This window comes from Syngnathus floridae, chromosome 8, assembly GCF_059516105.1.
Source record: "Syngnathus floridae isolate MCC-2025c chromosome 8, RoL_Sflo_1.0, whole genome shotgun sequence".
In the NCBI taxonomy this organism is placed as follows: Eukaryota; Metazoa; Chordata; class Actinopteri; order Syngnathiformes; family Syngnathidae; genus Syngnathus; species Syngnathus floridae.
In genome coordinates, this window is record NC_142420.1 from 3,648,187 (window position 1) to 3,666,876 (window position 18,690).

General features: G+C 44.1%; 1 protein-coding gene across 13 annotated transcripts in view; it reads left to right on the forward strand.

Annotated features, from left to right (window-relative positions):
• The window catches only part of mycbp2 (MYC binding protein 2), a 49,739-nt gene that overhangs the window by 20,030 nt on the left and 11,019 nt on the right, over positions 1–18,690 (forward strand). For 5 of the 13 annotated variants that reach the window (XM_088382605.1, XM_088382611.1, XM_088382607.1 and 2 more), the window contains 34 exons: positions 93–220; positions 291–382; positions 680–814; positions 890–973; positions 1,046–1,142; positions 1,224–1,416; positions 1,521–1,795; positions 2,221–2,442; positions 2,526–2,717; positions 3,355–3,561; positions 3,645–3,782; positions 4,619–4,797; positions 4,881–5,023; positions 5,145–5,245; positions 5,319–5,537; positions 5,612–5,834; positions 5,915–6,033; positions 6,139–6,226; positions 6,362–6,411; positions 6,495–6,667; positions 6,982–7,126; positions 7,212–7,418; positions 7,500–7,555; positions 7,895–8,010; positions 8,341–8,438; positions 8,976–9,092; positions 9,611–9,751; positions 11,239–11,316; positions 12,123–12,347; positions 13,602–13,734; positions 13,811–13,936; positions 14,779–15,003; positions 16,058–16,162; positions 16,993–18,627. In XM_088382605.1, the coding sequence (XP_088238731.1) occupies positions 93–220; positions 291–382; positions 680–814; positions 890–973; positions 1,046–1,142; positions 1,224–1,416; positions 1,521–1,795; positions 2,221–2,442; positions 2,526–2,717; positions 3,355–3,561; positions 3,645–3,782; positions 4,619–4,797; positions 4,881–5,023; positions 5,145–5,245; positions 5,319–5,537; positions 5,612–5,834; positions 5,915–6,033; positions 6,139–6,226; positions 6,362–6,411; positions 6,495–6,667; positions 6,982–7,126; positions 7,212–7,418; positions 7,500–7,555; positions 7,895–8,010; positions 8,341–8,438; positions 8,976–9,092; positions 9,611–9,751; positions 11,239–11,316; positions 12,123–12,347; positions 13,602–13,734; positions 13,811–13,936; positions 14,779–15,003; positions 16,058–16,162; positions 16,993–18,627 (6,465 nt within the window). The remainder of the gene's footprint in view (positions 1–92; positions 221–290; positions 383–679; positions 815–889; positions 974–1,045; positions 1,143–1,223; positions 1,417–1,520; positions 1,796–2,220; positions 2,443–2,525; positions 2,718–3,354; positions 3,562–3,644; positions 3,783–4,618; positions 4,798–4,880; positions 5,024–5,144; positions 5,246–5,318; positions 5,538–5,611; positions 5,835–5,914; positions 6,034–6,138; positions 6,227–6,361; positions 6,412–6,494; positions 6,668–6,981; positions 7,127–7,211; positions 7,419–7,499; positions 7,556–7,894; positions 8,011–8,340; positions 8,439–8,975; positions 9,093–9,610; positions 9,752–11,238; positions 11,317–12,122; positions 12,348–13,601; positions 13,735–13,810; positions 13,937–14,778; positions 15,004–16,057; positions 16,163–16,992; positions 18,628–18,690) is intronic. The other 8 variants (XM_088382614.1, XM_088382610.1, XM_088382609.1 and 5 more) reach the window with 8 other exon arrangements.

Genomic DNA, 18,690 nt, shown 5'->3' on the forward strand with positions numbered 1-18,690 from the left:
TAAATCAGTCGTCTTTGAGCTGTGATTTATTGGAGGTTAGCTGTTGAACATTATAGCCATCAGCACAGCCTTAATGATGTGGGATGTTTTAGGTCACGGTGGCGGTTGGGGCTACTCGGCCCACTCTGTTGAGGCCATTCGCTTTTGTGCTGACGCCGACATCTTGCTGGGTGGGCTGGGCCTCTTTGGTGGGCGTGGAGAATATACCGCTAAAATCAAGGTAAGAAACCCGTTGCTCAAATTAAGGCTGTGAATTCTTATTCAGAATTAATTTAATGCTTTAATCCCAGCTTTTTGAACTGGGGCCTGATGGAGGCGACCATGAGACAGATGGAGATCTTCTTGCTGAGACTGACGTACTGGCCTATGACTGTGCTGCCAGGTACAGTTAATTTAGATTACCGGTATGTACTTTATTAAATATTACTCAAGTGCTACTTGAGTAAAGAAACGCCTGGTCTAAGTAGATGCCTCCTTTCTTCTTTCCGCCTTACTTTTTTTAAATGCATCTGCACAAATAAAGTTCTTCTCCATAAATACATAAGATGCATGGGACTGTGTGAAGTTTAGTGGGAAAAAAATCTGCTGGGCATTAAGTACTATATGATAAAGTATTCTTCCCGTTCATCATTGTTGCATTTGTTTCAATTGAACGTTTTTGTTTTTAAATCAATTCCAGAGAAAAATACGCCATGATGTTTGATGAGCCAGTGCTGCTACAGTCGGGCTGGTGGTACGTGGCCTGGGCCCGGGTGTCCGGTCCCAGCAGTGACTGCGGATCCCACGGACAAGCTACTATCACCACCGATGATGGGTACAACGGACTTCATGTTTAGCTACCATGCAATACCTCGGGAGACATATTTCATTATTATTTGTTTCTCTTAAGTGTGGTATTCCAGTTTAAAAGCTCCAAGAAGTCAAACAATGGTACAGACGTCAATGCGGGTCAAATTCCTCAGCTACTTTACAGGCAAGTGTTATACTAGTGCTTCTTTTGTATTGTCAAATAAATGTAAACATATCCAATATTATTTCACATTAGGCTTCCGTCAAATGATGGGAATGCATCAAAAGGAAAACAGCAGACCAGTGAGCCTGTTCACATCCTTAAACGCTCGTTTGCTCGGACAGTCTCTGTGGTAACTACCGGCAGAATAATTTGGAGGTGGTTAACATCACATAACTTTATTATTTACACGTTTTTTTTTTCCCCCCCACAGGAATGCTTTGAGTCTCTGCTCAGCATCCTCCACTGGAGCTGGACCACCTTGGTTCTGGGTGTGGAGGAGCTTCGAGGCCTGAAGGGCTTCCAGTACACAGCCACCTTGCTTGATCTGGAGAGGTTGCGCTTTGTGGGTACGTGCTGCCTCCGCCTGCTCCGGGTCTACATCTGCGAGATCTTCCCCATTGCCGGTAAGATGACACGGAGGTTTATGAGCCTACGGACACCTGCCTTATTTCGATAGAAGAGTTTTGATTTTCAAGTGGGTGTTCTCACTGTGTGATCGGGCTCTTAGCCAGCGCCAAAGCTGTGGTGGAGGAGTCGAGCAAGCTGGCCGAATGCGTGGGGAAGACACGCAGCCTGCTGAAGAAAATCCTGTCGGAGAGCACGGACAACTGTTTGACCAAGCTGGACAACGACCCACAGGGCTACCTGTCCCAGCCTCTAACGCTGCTGGAGGCCGTGCTGCAAGAGTGTCACAACACCTTCACCGCCTGTTTCCATTCCTTCTACCCAACACCTGCGCTGCAGTGGGCCTGCCTCTGTGACCTGCTCAATTGCCTGGATCAGGTTAATCATTATTTTCTTTAGATGTTATTTGACATGTTGAAGCTATTTGTCTTTCAAAAATTAATTCTTCTTGGGATCAATTATGTTTCGAATAATTTGCTCCTTAGTTCAGACATTTGCTACGATGAAATCTTTATAAACAATACAGGTATGACCAGTCTAATCAATGAATCAATCTTTAAACATAAACACCATATCTAAAGGCATTAACCAGTAATGCAATTTAAAACGTCACATGGATAGTAGTTAAACCAGGGTTGTCCCAAGTCCAACCCACGAGTAATTTCCTGCCTGCTTCACATTTTTTATAGTCCTGCCACATGTTCTAAAAATCTAAACATGGCTTGCATCATAAGGTAGCTAAACCCTGAGGAGAATAAAGAGCACTAAAAGAACATCTTCCATTTTGTTGTTATTGTTTCCAGGACATTGCTGAGGCCAACTTTCGCACATCCAGCAGTCGTCTGCTGGCGGCAGTCATGTCAGCTTTGTGCAACACCTCGGTTAAGTTGACGTCCATCCTGCCCATCGCGTACGATGGCGAGGTCCTGCTGCGCTCGCTAGTCAAGCAAGTCAGCACGGAGAACGACTCGGCTCTCGCTCATCGCTTCCCCCTGCTTGTGGCCCACATGGAGAAGCTAAGCCATGTGAGCGTCATGTGGCACGTTGTGAACCGTTTTAATTCAGGAAATTATTGAAAGGATCGAATTGTTATTCTCGTCGACCTTAGACCGAGGAGAACCTGATGGGAATGACCAGCTTTCGGGAAGTCCTGGAGAAGATGCTGGTGATTGTGGTGCTTCCGGTCAGGAAGAGCCTGAGGAAAGAGGTGGAGCTTTTCTCTCCACACCTGGTGTCCAACACCTGTGGTCTGCTGGCCTCCATCGTCTCTGAGCTCACTGCCTCTGCCCTGGGCTCTGAGGTAAAGAATTTGATCACAGTGGTAGAAGTTTTACATGGTAAAGTTCTTTCCATAGCTAAGAGGAATTGCTGGATGGGAGCAGAAGTGGGTGTAGTGTGCTGTTTCTAGGATTGCTGGGTCATGAAGTATTAGCATCACCTTCTCCTAGACACCACCTTGAGCCAAAGTCAGGACTCAGCAGCATGTCCGTATAGTAACTGCCACTCGACAGCAGCTCTTAGCATCAGCAGTTTGTCACTCCTTGTTAAGAAGTCACACTTTGTCCTTTTGGGGAAGGACAATGAGCAGACCCCCCCCCCCCCCATTGACATTTGAATAGCTTGTTTACAAACTGTTAGGTCTCTAGAGGTCCTGTCCATCCATCGAGTTAGTAATTTTGTCGAATGCCCATTTCTGAAAATATTTCTGAGCAAGCCATGATTATTATCATTGATTTATTTACTTATGTATTATTATCATTATTTATTTACTTATTTATTTTTTCTGTTTGTTGTATGGACTTTTATGTGGCACTTTAGAGTGTTATTTGTTTTGTTTTTGTTCTTTTTTATTTTGGATGTTCGAAATAAAGATATCAATCAATGAATGATGTGTGTATGTATTTCGAATTAATTATTTTTTGTCTCCTCCGTATTAGATTGATGGTCTGAACTCGCTCCACTCTGTGAAGGCCTCCCCGAACCGTTTCACCAAGACGAGCCAAGGCCGCAGCTGGAATACGGGCAACGGTTCTCCGGATGCAATTTGCATGACAGTAGACAAGCCGGGTGTCGTCTTAGTGGGTGTCTGCGTGTACGGAGGCGGCGGCATCCACGAGTATGAGCTGGAGGTGCTCGCTGATGATGTAAGAAAACGTATTAAGGTGGATTTGTGCTTCACTCTGCACCATTTCAAATTGGTTTTGTTAACTTCTGTGTTTTCATCCAGGCACAAACAGAGCACCCAGGGGACTCTGCACACTCTCATAGGTGGACATCTCTAGAGCTGGTGAAAGGAACTTACAGCACTGATGATTCTCCTAGTGATATTGCGGAGATTCGCCTGGACAAGGCCGTGCCGCTCAAGGTAGACAATTTAAAAAAAAAATGCTTAGGTCTGTTTTAGTAATCCTATTTGTACTGCTTTTACTCAGTGCCCCCTAGTGCTGAGAACTGAAATACTGCAAGAACGATGTACATTCTTTCCAAAGTAGACCAATCCACTTCCAACGTTTTATCATTTTAAACACATTTTACGACAGGAAATAATATACAGTGAATTAATCAGTTAGTTTTAGTGAATTGTATTGCAATAATGTGTGAGCAGCCAGACTCTTTTCTGTGTCGCTAGAAATTTCATTTTAGGTTCTACGTTTATCATCACACTTCCCTTTTCTATTACTGGTACCCTTCTGCGGTGGCATAAAAAAAAAAATCCAGGGCTCATTTGTGAAGTTCAAGTTATATAGACTGGGGGTCTCTACCTTTTTGAAAGTGAGAGCTTGGGTACCGATTAATACGAAGGGCTACACACATTTGCTCAAATTACTGTTAATTTTGTTGTATGTTAATCAATAATAAATTAATTTTTGTGAAGACACTGACCATGTCACTCACAATAACGAGCAACATTTTATTTCTGTAATTCTCTGCCAGTGTCTTGTTTTTATTTTCAAAATATCATCCATGCAACATTCCTAGAAAATCACAGTGCCAACACAGGTTTGTTATTCTTCAAACAGACCCGTGGGCCACTAATGTGGTCCTTGGGGGTCTACCTGGTGGTCCTTGGGGTCTACCTGGTGACCCTTGGTGCAGAGTTCATAAAATTTGGTGGCATCTTGCTTGATGTTGATATTTTTCTGGAATATTGTTAAACCTTTGTAATATTCCACTATAAAACTGAGCTGTATTCTCATGTAGGAAGCGGTAAAGTATGCCGTGCGATTGCGCAACTATGGCAGCCGCACCGCAAACGGAGATGGCGGCATGACCACGGTGCAGTGCTCAGACGGTGTGTCCTTCACCTTCAGCACTTGTAGCTTGAGCAGCAATGGCACCAACCAGACGCGAGGACAGATCCCTCAGATTCTCTATTACAGGTACACCCCAACTTTCTTTTTCCAGAAGACATCTCTGTTCTACTGTATTTTTTTTTCTCCTGACGTTTGTCTTCTGACTTAAGGAGTGAATATGATGGCGATCTCCAATCCCAGCTGCTGAGCAAAGCCAACGAAGAGGACAAAAACTGCAGCCGGGCACTGTCTGTGGTCAGTGCTGTGGTCAGGGCCGCCAAGGACTTGCTTCATAGGGCTTTTGCTGTCGATGGTAAGCCGGGTAATCAGACACCTTATTTGCAAATTCAACTTAGAGCCACTCGAATAGATTTTTTTCACCTCCCTAATCTAATTTACTCAGTCTGTTTTATCAATGTCCATTTTCTCTTTAGTGGACGACATCCCTGAGCTGTTAAGCTCCTCCAGCCTCTTCTCCATGCTGCTTCCCCTTATCCTGGCTTACATTGGCCCTGTGGCTGCATCTGTACCAAAGGTATCCTTTCAAGCACCTTCCATTGACCTTCTTCATTTGCATGGTGTTGATATTGCGCCTCGTCCTCAACCAGGCCGCCGTCGAGGTCTTCGGGCTCGTCCAAGAGCTGCTTCCCGCCGTTTCGGCACTCAACCAAAAGTACGCCCCGCCCACGTTTAACCCCAATCAATCGACGGACAGCACAACTGGCAACCAGCTGGAGCAAGGACTGTCAGCTTGCACAACCTCCAATCATTACTCCGTGATAGAAAGTGACCACCCCTACAAACAAGCTGGGGTCACGCAATATAAGGTACAATATTTTTTAATATGAATTAATATTTTTCTTTTATGTTGTAACCGTGATAAGATCTCATCTGCCTTCAGATCTCGTTTCCTGAATGTGTGCGTTGGACGAGCATCGAGTTCGACTCGCAGTGCGGCACTGCTCAGCCCGAAGACATCCTCCGGCTGCTCATCCCCAGTCGCACCCTACACCTTTCCTGCTTGGGCAGTAAAGCTCTGGTGCATGACACCATCAACACCTGGACCGAGCTCAGGAAGTTTTCAGGCTCAACGGGTTGGCCGACCACAGTGCTTGTCCTGCCAGGTGAGAGGATTGCATCCTGTCACTTGTGTTTTTTTCATTTCTTCATTCATTACAAATGTTGCAATAAACTTCCTCTACAGGAAATGAAGTCCTGTTTTCACTTGAAACCGCCTCAGATTATGTGAAGGATGAGAAGGCATCCTTTTATGGCTTCAAGTGTGTTGCAGTGGGATATGAATTCAATCCAGGCCCTGACGAGGTAATGTCTGCTTCTTAATTTTTCTGATTAATAGTTCTTATTATATCAAAATAAAATCTGAATGTCACAGTATCTATTAGATCAATTCTTTTTTGGATATTTTAGGGTATCATCCAGTTGGAGAAAGAGTTGGCGTACTTGGGTAGTGTGTGTGCTGCAGCTCTGATGAAGAAAGACCTAGCGCTCCCTATAGGTATGAGGCCTGACGGGCATGATGCACGATTATATATTGCGAGTTACTACTATTTAATTCCATCTCTCTTGTAATCCATAACCTCAAAAACTACCAGTGTATCATTTATTTTGTTCTGCACTCCCATGTCGTTAGGCAATGAGCTCGAGGAGGACTTAGAGATCCTAGAAGAAGCCTCTCTCCAGGTAAGCGACTTGTTAAATGTATTTATCATTTTTTAAATCCTATTGTCATTCTGCCTTTATTGATCCCTTTGCTGGCCCATTAGGTGTGTAAAGCTCATACAGGGATTTTAGGGAAGGGTCTGGCACTCTCCCATCCGCCGATCATTCTCGAGGCCCTGGAGGGGAACCTGCCCTTGCACCTCCAAACCAACGAGCACTCTTTCCTTGAGGACTTCATCACGTGCGTGCAGAACTCAAGCGGAGGACGTCTAGCGAGGTAGAAATGAATCTTATTGCTGCACAGGTTTTACTTTATTTGCTATTGAAGCTTTTCCACTGGCAAACGCAAGCATTGGAAAAAGGTGCTATTTCCTTCCACTGTCGGCTTTTGATAAAATTGGAGGTTTTTAGGTGCACCTTATAGTCCGGAAAATACGGTATATTCTCAGAAGTAACTACAGGGGACCCTCATCCTTCTTTATTGATATCGTATAAAAGTAAGATAAGATAAGCTCACAGTGAGACATCCGACTTGTGCCATTCACAAGTAACTCCATGTTTTAATTATGCCTTGTCATCTCTTCCTTCAAGGTGGCTGCAACCAGACTCCTACGCCGACCCCCAGAAGACATCTCTGATCCTAAACAAAGATGACATACGCTGCGGGTGGCCAGCTACTATTGTTGTGCAGACCAAAGATCAATATGGAGATATGGTGCATGTTCCAAATATGAAGGTTGGGAACAATGTTGACTTCCATTTAGAGAAAATTGAACTGGTAGAGATGTAGCAGTAAATTTCCTCATCTGTTTCATAACCAGGTGGAAGTAAAGGCCGTGCCTGTTTCTCAAAAGAAGTCGCTGCAGCCTGAAAATGTGAAAAAACTGCAGCGACTAACCGGAAGCTCCTCACCGGCGTCTTCAGGTCCCGACCTCACCTTTGGAGGTCTGCCGGCACCCAAGCTGGAGGCCACGTACGAGCCCATGATTGTGAAAGAAGCTCGCTACATTGCCATCACTATGATGAAGGTCAGCACCATGCACGGACTGAAAAATCTTTCCTGTTGAGCACCTCATGTAATAACTCCTTTTTACTTTATATTTTTCTAGGCATATGAAAACTACTCGTTTGAGGAGCTACGCTTCGCTTCTCCCACTCCAAAGAGGTACAAGACAGTGAGAGTTGCGTTCGAGTACTGTGGAACCTTATTATTCTCATTTCAAAACAATTGGAAATCATGTAGTCTAAATCAATTGTTTAAAAAAAAAGGAAAAATAAAATTACTCACCCTTTGAAGACACCTGACTGATCCAATGGAGAGAGTGGAATAAATTAGTCTGTAGCATTTAGTTAGTTTGGTATAGTTGATGAGCTTCTTACTGTGGTCAAATTAATTTGCGTATGTCATTAATGATTGCTCATCATACAGAGAAGCCAGAATATTTCAGATGTTGTTTCTGTCCTAAACTCGGTTCCGTGGTCGTCTTCGCATTTTCCTTTTCAGGCCCAGCGAGAACATGCTGATACGTGCCAACACTGATGGAACCTACAGTGCCAACTGGACCCCGGGAGCGATCGGTCTCTATACAATCCATGTCACCATTGATGGAATTGAAATAGGTGTGTGGTCATCTCTTATGCTGCACTTAAAAAACATCTTAGTTTCATAATGCTACATCACTTAGGAAATGTTCGGAATGCACCTGGTGATCCTGAAAGGGGGATCCTTCCATCTGTGGTCCCTTCTCAAGGTTTCTCATTTTCCCCTGGCAGGGGTTTTGAGTTTTTCCTTGCCCTTTTGGGAAGCCCTTTGAGACTGTTTGTGATTTAGGGCTATACAAATAAACTTGACTTGACTTGACTTGACTTGACACTGAAGTCGTTACTTTTGGGAATACTTAGGGCAATGGTGTTGACATTAAATTGAAACAAAGTACCTGGCTTTTACAGACGCAGGTTTGGAGGTAGAAGTCAAAGACCCTCCCAAAGGCATGATACCACCAGGGACGCAGATGGTCAAACCCAAGGCAGAGCCTCAACCAAGCAAGGTTAGCTGTTATTTTGAATTTACACTTCCTCGTAAACACATCCACGTTTGCAATCCCTCTCCGGAAAGCTCAAGTGATCTTGTCTCAAACACGACATCGCTCAAGATATCAGAAGATTTAAAATGCTTTGACTTCTGAGTAACATTTGAAAAAAAAAGTGTCTCTTTTCAAAATACCCTACCGCTCACTAAGAACCAATCACAATCAATCTACTAAAAATTTCCTCCTCTGCTTTCATTTCTTCTCATCACATCACAAAATCTCGTCTATTATAATATACCTCTATATTGACTTTTACCCCAAATTTCCAAATTCTCCTTGCGGATATAAGAAAGAATATCCACTGCACCTGAGGCCTTAGCTGTCGTGCTTTTCGTTAAGATTTTAAGATGAAGCGACCTCATCCGACCGATGTATGTCCTTCTTTTGTGCACGCGCCCCTGCTTTCTTTCCCTCTTGCTCTGCTTCGATGACTGTCCTTCTTTATCTTCTGTTGCTGCTGTGGCTCACACCCAGTCTCCCCTCTGCTTCTCTCAGGTACGCAAATTTGCGTCCAAGGACAGCGCAGGCCTCCGTGTGCGCAGTCACCCCTCCCTGCAGAGCGAACAAATAGGCATAGTGCACGTCAATGGCACCATCACTTTCATTGACGAGGTAATCGAGCCCTGAAAAGATGATTACTCTTATTCCAAGCCGATAAAGACAGACATTTGCAAAAAAATGCAGTGGTACCTCCAAATCAATTGCCGTTCAATTTGGAATTCAGTATTTTTTGTGAAATTATAATATTTTGCTGTCACCGTTGCTGTGAGGATTGATCAACCTTTCTGAGCATCATTGATCTTCTCCCAATAGTCCGCTTGCTTCTAAATGTTGTGGTGATTACCTTTTGCCCCAAATCTTTACACTTTTCTTTTACATATTTCTGCTTACAAAATATCCCGAGGCATTATTAGGGATAGTTCGCTTTTAGTTACAATTTCAGGAGGAACCTGAAATGCGCTGTAACGATAAAGGTTATGAGTCCAATCTAAATAATTCCTGAAATGTAACTCTAAAAGATTCATATCGTCCCTTTTTTGAGATATTCTTGTGGCATATAAGTCCTGTTTCCATAGTAACACCCTCCTCTATTGCTTGTTTCCCCTGCCCTCCCCTTCCGCTTACTCTAGATCCACAATGATGATGGCGTGTGGCTCAAGCTCAATGATGAAACCCTCAAGAAGTACGTGCCCAGCATGAATGGCTACACCGAGGCTTGGTGCCTCTCTTTTAACCAGCATTTGGGCAGGAGCCTTCTGGTCCCCTCCGACGTAAGTAAGAAGGAGGCAGACTGACGGAAGCTGGGGAGAAGCTCACATCCCCTTGTTTGTTAAGAGTCCAAATGACTTTTCAAGGTTCACGTTTTGGCACCCTCTTACGAAATGTACACAAAGCATGGAGGGAGCTTTTGCATGTCCAGTATCTTTTTAAATAACAATTTATACGAAGGCACGTAACTAAGAGATGCTTCAAGGTGGTTATGAATTACCAAAATATACCGTATTTCCTCATGTAGTGACTCAAGGGGTTAGAATATGGTCAAGGCTTGTTGGGCATTTATAGTTTTAGGATTACGTTTAGAATATTTGTAAATGTTATTTTTGTAGCATTGTTTTCCACAAATGAATGATACTTCAACTACTTCAATATCATAAATATGCCTCATATGAATGACTTGGTCACTCAACTGTCATGAGTGTCTATTATGGGAAAGGAACTTCTTAGGAAGGAGATCTACAGTTACTCAGCTCTTCTCTTGAGAGTTCCACAAAGGCTGCTTTGTGCGCCACCACACCCAGATCAGCGCGGCTAGGCTTCAAACACGCTAGACTAGACTAGCGCTGGCACGGAAATTAAGTAATGCCCATTTATTTGCCGAGCGCATGGCCGCCAATCTACCCATATAGGTCCCCTTTAATTGAACAACTGAAGTGATTACAGTTTCCAACATATTCCAAATAATTAGGATGTAAATAATCACAATTCATAGAACTGCATTTTTTTTTTTTTTTTTTAAGGGAAAAATCGCTGCCCAATCTTTTTCATTGAAGTGAATAATTCACCAGAGGAATACTAATTGGGGCACCGTGTAGGCTGCGAGCTCTATTTGAGAAAATACGGTATATGTTGAAATGGAAGCAACTCTTAAAAGTGCTCATGCACTCACATAGAACACTTTTGAGTGCATTGATTAACAGAGAACAAGACGCGGCTTTAATCCTGTGGTAAATTAGCTGAGTGGGCTCTTTCTTCATTCCCTCGCAGTCCATTAACACTAATGCATTACGGCATGCCGCAATGAAGTTTTTTTTTTCTCTCTCTCTCTCTTGCTTTTTGCTACTCCATGCCATGACCAGTTCCACAAGACACTATGTGATATGCTTGTTTGAGTACCATGGGAGAGGAAAAATGAAATTCACGTTTTCGTGAAGCTTTTGAGTGGAGTAGTTACACCTCCGCAGTTCCACTTTTGCATCTGGTCGCATTTGGGGCTCCAAGGCTTTCAGTGCAAGGTCTTTGTCTGAACAGCATGACACACCGTATCATCCAAGTCCGGGGGGAATTTTTTTGGAAGTGCTTTCCATTCTTCTTTTTTTTTTTTTCAAATTATGCTATTTCGACTCATCCCCTCAATGAGCCAAATGTGTGAGAAACTTGTTCTTCCAAAAAAAAAAAATACTTCAGCGCCCCTTCACTCGTTCCTCCATCCTGTTTTTCTCTGCTGTGTGTCTTGACTGTCTCACAATCTGTTGCTCAGAGTGTCTTTAACGCTAGCCAAGGAGTCAGGGATATCGGCTTTTTGTCGTGGACACCCTTAACTATATTCCCACCACAGGTGAGTTGTATGAAGGAGAGGGTTCAATAGCTTGCCTGCCCCCCCCCCCCCCCCCCCCAACATCACTTATAGCATCTCATTTATTTCTCACGCAATCTCTGTAGTTGTGTCAAAAAGGAATGGAGCCAAAACTGCATGGACGTCTCTTTTCTTTTTGTCTCTTTTTGTCAGCCTAAGGTGATCGTAATGTTTCTCTTGAGGTGATTAATCTTTTTAATTGCATGGAATCCAAGACTTCGATACCAGTTCGATGCATGTTTATGTCTCCTCGCATGCCCTCCGTCGGTCTTTAGGAAAATGGCATAATCGTGTGTTGGTCTTTCAAGTGGAGTCAGTAAAAGTGTTAGAGTGACCTAAATCCTGCGCACTGCTTCTGTACTTTCCTCTTGAATGGTTTGAAAACAACTGGGCAAAATTATTGAGACATTGTGAGGATTAGCAGTATTGAAGAGGAATGATTGTATATGATAAACTTGACAGGAACAACTTTCTGCCATGGCTATAAATAATAAATATAATTAACATTTTATCCTCATTAACGTTAAAGGAAAAAAAAAGTGTTAATCTTCTGAATAGTTTTATTAACATTGTTTATACTCACCGCACACATGCTGACAATAAGAGCACCATTGCCACCTACTGTAGTGGATGTGCAATTACACTTAGTGGGGAGGGTAATTACGGCAAAAAATTAAACTACAGTGGAGTCTCCTCGATTCAAAAAAGAGATTTAATTTGGTATCGTTTTTAGTCATACTTCATGTGTGCTCCCACTCATCCTAATTCCCACTTTTACTTCTTTCCAGGAGGTCAGGGGCCAGACGGAGGACACCACAAAGGAGGTGAGCAGCTGCCCTTCCCACGAAGCTCCCGCTCGGGTGCAGGGCGGGGCAGGGCAGGGCGGCGGACCGGGGCTTTATAAGGTAGTGAAGACCGGCCCCTCTGGTCACAACATCAGAAGCTGCCCAAACCTTAGGGGTATCCCCATTGGAATGTTAGTACTTGGCAACATGGTCAAGGCCATAGGCGAGGTATGCACTCATCCCAAATGCAATGTCTTAATGATGGGTAGGGTGGATGGAATTTTGTTTCGTAACGAACGCCATTGATCAAATGAAGCGAAACGCCCCACACAAAGAAATCTCCTGAAACTGACTAATCTCTGTATCTTGTGGCTATGTGCGCTTCATCTTTCACACTGTGCGATTTCTTACTGATTTCCAGTTCTTCAGTTTATCATATTGACAACTGAAACTTTTACCGAACGTAGCGACATCCTCCCTTTCTCTTTTTTTGGCTGCTGTGGTGTGTCATGCTGTTCACTAGCCCGCACTAGAATGGCTCGTCCGGACCCAGGAGGCGCAGCCTGCACTCACTAATAATTCCCGTCTGTGTTCTGTTTTTCCCCCCAAATAATATAGTGTTTCAGGGATTTGAGTGCATTTAACTTTCAGTAAGCAACCTCTCAACGAGTAAGTTTTGCTTGAGCCACATTGGTTTGTTCCATAGTGTGGCGTGCTGACAGCAAAAAAAAATGATCAAATCCTTGTGTTCCAATATTGTGCATTGTGTACTGTATTTAAATTGATTTATTCTGTTGCATGTTAAAGATTTTCTCTATTGCAATTTGTGCCATAGTCTGTGCGGTGACTTCACTGAGATTGATAAAAAAAAAAAAAAAAATGAAGTGCCCATAGACTGTATAAAATGTGGATGGACCAATTGTGACGGGGGTTGAGTGTTTTAACCGCTGAGTATTTGAGGGTAGAATTTAGCAACTCACTAATCTTTGTGACTAGTAGTAGTAAAGTCAGAATTGCATACAGAGAACCCTGCTATTTGCGTTGTCATAGGGACCAAACCCTGCCATGAGCAGTGAAAATCCACCACTCTTGGTTTATATTGCCTTTAAATGAGGTGTCAGAGAACTACTTTTGTCCAATTGATGCTTTCATCTCACTTCAGTTTCCCTGGAAAGCAAGGCACCAGCAATACTGTTATCAATACACAGGGTTTAACTGTGAATAATTGAATAAAAAGGCGTAAAAAGGCGTAAATATAAACTATCAATCCATACGGGAGTAAGTGAGCATGCGTTTCGAAACGTTACATCAATATTATAATAAAGCGAGTACACTTTAAGCTGATTGCTACCGGATGCAAAGGCTACATCCACTCTTATACAGTCTACAGTTTGATTTGATTAAATAAGGAATAAAGGATAAATAAGGACAGAGCATGGGTTGGTTATAGAGTTTGGATAAAGAGTATTATGTTTGTGCCAGGTGGTCAACTCAGAGGGAACTTGGGTGCAACTGGATAAAAACAGCGTGGTGGAGTTCTGCGAGAGTGATGAGGGAGAGGCTTGGTCACTGGCCAGAGACCGCGGAGGGAACCAGTACCTTCGCCATGACGAGGGTAAACCACCGTCATCATCACTGTACAACAAAATGCGATGACTTTTGGGATAATGAGTTTTAATCTGCTCTCGCAGAACAAGTGCTGCTTGAGCACGGTGCTCAGACGCCGCCGCCGAGCCCTTTCTCAGTGCAGGCCTTCAACAGAGCTGCGACAGCCAACGGAGCTCAGGGCTTCGACTATGGGATCACCAATAACAAAGGTCAGCGTAGGGATGGATTAGCACAAACTCTAACACTCCTGCAAAACATTTTGACTGCTGTTTTTATCATGACTGATATTCACTCAGCTGCCTCAAAGTTAGCTACACCTGCACCGACAGTGCTCCTGCACAAAGTGTAATGCTCAGTTTTAGAGCTGCAATCGTTACATGATTAATCAACAATTAGTTGATTATTAATTGATAAGCTGCAATGTGTGCTCCAACAAAAGTTTTTTGTTTTATACCCTTGCAGACTTTAACCACATGAATGAACATAAACTTGAACTGCAAACCACAGTAATAAATTGACTATGCATGAAGGGAGCAGTTACTTTTGCAAAAGCCGAAGGCTTGATGCTGGATCTCATATGGTACAGGTGTACCTAATGAAGTCTCGCCTCACACGTCACTAAACACACGTGATCGTCATTAGAATTGATTTCATGGATTTATCCGCCTTTTCCATAGCCTAGTCCTTTTAATAGAGAGCCATGTAAAGAATTTTGAGTTAGCACTTTTCCCCCCCATAGTTTTAATTTTGAGCTTTTCACATGCTCCATTCAAATATCACCAATTCATTGCAATCATGTTTTTATGCACGATTTGATGCTTTAGTCACTAAGCAATGTCTACTACCTCTACATTCTCATCATCATCATCATCACGTCTGTGTTTTTCTTCAGTCAGGCAGCTGTAGTTTTGCTTGGCCACTCCACACATATGTCACGCTTAATATGAAGATTGAGCTACCGTCACCCTCTATTGTGGTGTCCCTCCCCCGTCCCAGTCGTCCCCTATAGTTAGCTATAGTTTCTCCACCTCCTCTGTCTCCGTGTTTGCAGGTGACCGACTGAGTGCCATACTGAATTCCATTCAGTCTGGGCCCTTCGTCTCAGCAGCTCCCTCCTCAATGTTTGAGCAAGCCGCACAGCCTCCCTCCTCTTCTTCCTCTTCCTCTTCCTCTTCGTCCTCCTCCTCCTCCTCTTCCTCTTCTTCCCTTGTCCACAGTCCATTTGTGTTTGGACAGTCCCCCTCCCAACTGTCTCAGCCGCAACCACAGCTTCTGAGTAAGTCTGTCCAGTGATTAGTCAGCTCCTGATCAAAGTTGTTCTAGATTTTTGTTTTTTTTGTTTTATACACTTTCCTCATCGTCCTCATTCGCCCAGAATGTGTTGTAAGGCATCACATGAACTGTGTTGGTCCTTCAGCGAGAATACCTTAAACAGGTTCGCCAGTCTATTATTGAGTTATTGTTGTTTTAAAAATGAGTAGGTGACATTGGATTGAAGTATACGTTTCCTCAAAAAATGGCTTCTACTCCATTAAACTTTACCCCTCAAACAGATGCCCCCCCTCCCTCAGGAAAAGAAAATACCTTGTGGTACTTTACTAGAACTGACTGCAACAATTGTCCAGGTATGTCTTTGCCCTGATAATTATGGCAAACATACAACTTAAAAATATTTGGCCTCCCACTTTAAAAAAAAAATAGACCTTTTCACCTTTACTCCTCTTGACAATAGTGCAAGAGGAGGAAAGAGGTAATATGGTGGTCACCTTTTTAAAACAAGAATTAGAATCTCAATTGTCGACTATATAACTTGTTAAAATTAAATTTTCACAAGCATGTGCTGGCTTACGTGATTTATTTTTAGCTTGCGCTGATAATTGATCCTTTTTTTTTTGTTCGCCCTCATTTTGCATCAGTTTTCCTTCTCCTACATTTTCATTCTTTGGGACTTTTCATTAGCCGCCCGGACCAACCACGGGTGTTGACGCCCTTGCATACAAAAGTACTTTTAATTATTTTCTCTAATGACCTCCTTGAGCGGATATTTTTTCCCCCAGCTTTTAATCGAATTGCACAACTGTCAGTGTGTTATTGACATTGGACCTAACCCAAGTTAGCAGTTTTGTGTCATGCTGCTTATTTTCTGCCTTAAAAACAAATTTCTCTATCAGCTTCTCCACACATAATGCATTGCCTGTTTCAATTTGACCATCTTAATTGATCCCTTGTGCTTTCTCTCGCTCTCTATCCCTCTCTCATTTTCTGCCTCTGGTGGCGTCCTTGCATTCCATGCCTTGTTTGTTTACCTTGCCACTTGTTTTCCGCTGTAGATGATTCACTACGCAGCCTTGCTTCTCGCGAGCGTGCGCGCAAAAGCGGCGTGGCCGCGACCGGGCATGCCACTGCTCTCTCATCTCTTGCTCTGAGGCAAAAGGGTGGGTAGTCAAATCACGCATCCCCTCCCTCAGACCGAACAGACGTTGGGTTGAAAGCGAGTTTTCTGTGCATGTATTTTATAGGCTTGTTATTAACATTCTCTAATCGGCTTTCGCCACCCCGCCCCGAAAAAAATGGCCTTGTCTCAATACATACCCATTTTCTCATTCACCTTTTGTTTTAATCTTTCATATCAATTTAAGCATCTTTTTTGGTCACGTGTCAGAATGTTATGTTGTAGCGGAATGAATTGAATGGGATTTCTCACGTTTGTCATTATGTTTAAAAAAAAAAAAAAAAAGACAAACAAGCTTACAACTAACAGTAGCCTATTCTCAACTGCCTGTCAATGCCTGTGTCGCTGTTCTGTACAAACAGTATGGGCACAAAAGAGGGAGGCTTTCTTTTTTTTCCTCATATTAGAGACTGACTTTGATGTCACTTAATTATCAGATTGCGGGTTGCCGGGTCAGCGTGTAAAAAGCCTACAGTTGTGATAATCTCACACCTTCACTCAGTTCTGTGTAAAAAGCAAAGGAGGAGCTGACTTCACCAAAAAAATCTCTTTGGCTGTTGACCTCTAGTATTTTCTTACATCTGGAAATGTCAGACTTTGACTGACTTGACATACATGGCTTAATATAATATCACACGTGACCAGTGGCCATCAAAGTAGTTCTTAGAAAATCGGATCGTCACGTAAAGCTTGTAACCTGTGCAGAAAAAAAATCACATCACTTCAAAACGAAAAGCAAGCATCATATAGCCGCTTTAAATGTGGTTTCTCTGAAGTTTTCTGATTTCATCTAACTGAATTATTGACATTTAGGTGAGCGAGGGAACCTGATGCCTGGTGCACGGTCCATGTCCCCGGCCTCCAAACACCGCCAGGAGAACCGTTCGCTCAAGCAAGAAAGTCGAGGGAGCCGCACGCAGGAACACGGACGAGTCAAGACGGGCCAAGATGGGTCGCTCTCAGCCAGCGAAGCCCTCATACTACGCTCCGATACGGCCAAATTGCGCTCTGACTCTCATAGCCGTTCTCATTCGCCAAATCACAACACTCTGCAGGCCCTCAAGTCAGACGTCAGAACCTCGGGACATAGGTCCGAGTCTCCCAACGCCGGCTCCCGCTCTTCCTCGCCAAAACAAAAAGTGTCCTCTTCTGGCAGGTCCAGTCCTTCCAGCACCTCTTCACAGCATTCCTCCTTAACACACCACGACAAGAACACCCCATGCAAAGTGAGCCCGTCATCCAAAGCCCGGCTAGAACCGCCCAGAGAAAGATCCAAGTCCGATTCCTACACTCTGGACCCGGACACGCTTAGGAAGAAGAAGATTCCTCTGACAGAGCCATTAAGAGGCAGATCTACCTCCCCCAAACCAAAACTGTCTCCCAAAGATCCAAACCAAGATGTTGTCGGGAACACAGAGAACCGTGTTCCTTCCCCCCAAGTGACCCAGGAAAACCTGCACAGCGAGGTGGTGGAGGTGTGTTCCTCAAGCACTCTTCTGTCAAACGAGGATGCAAATGATGAAAATGCGGAGGTGCAGGACTTGGAGGAAGCCTCGTGCAAGGTTCACTTTAGCATTGGCAAGGCGCCGGTCAAGGAGGAGCTGGAGAGCCGCTCATCGCCCAAAGTCAGTCGTAAAACCTCAAGTCGGCACACTCGGCCAAAGAAGGACAAATCCGGACCTCTTTTCAAAGGCGAGAGCGTGCAGAGGGTATGCGAGCCTGCCAAACAGGCCATGTCACCATCTGTAGCAGAATGCTCCCGGGCCGTCTTTGCAGCGTTCCTGTGGCACGAAGGGATTGTTCACGATGCCATGGCTTGTTCGTCCTTCCTCAAATTCAACCCGGACTTAACCAAAGAGCATGCACCCATACGCAGCTCCCTCGGACAGGGTGCCGAGGACAAGGAGAGCAAGCTCAAGAACCGCCACTCGCTTGAGATTTCCTCCGCACTTAACATGTTTAACATCGCTCCGCATGGTCCGGACATCTCCAAAATGGGCAGCATCAACAAAAACAAAGTTCTCTCCATGTTAAAGGAACCGCCATTGCCAGAAAAGTGCGAGGACGGCAAAGGGGACTCTGTTTCCTATGAGATGACGTCCCATCCTTCCGTCAGAGCAAAATCCATCCTGCCTTTGACGCTGCAACACTTGGTCGCATTCTGGGAGGATATCTCCTTAGCCACCATCAAGGCTGCGACTCAGAACATGATCTTCCCCAGTCCCGGATCGAGCGCCATCCTCAAGAAGAAGGAGAACGAAAAGGACAACAAAAAGGCCAAGAAGGAGAAGAAGAAGCGGGAAAAAGCGGAGGTTCGGCCGAGGGGCAATCTATTTGGAGAGATGGCGCAGCTCGCGATGGGCGGACCGGAGAAGGACACCATCTGTGAGCTGTGTGGGGAGTCTCATCCTTACCCCGTTACCTACCATATGAGACAAGCTCACCCAGGTAAAGAGAGAGAACCTGTGACTGTGCACTTGGAATGGAAAGTGGCTAATTCCTAAAATATCT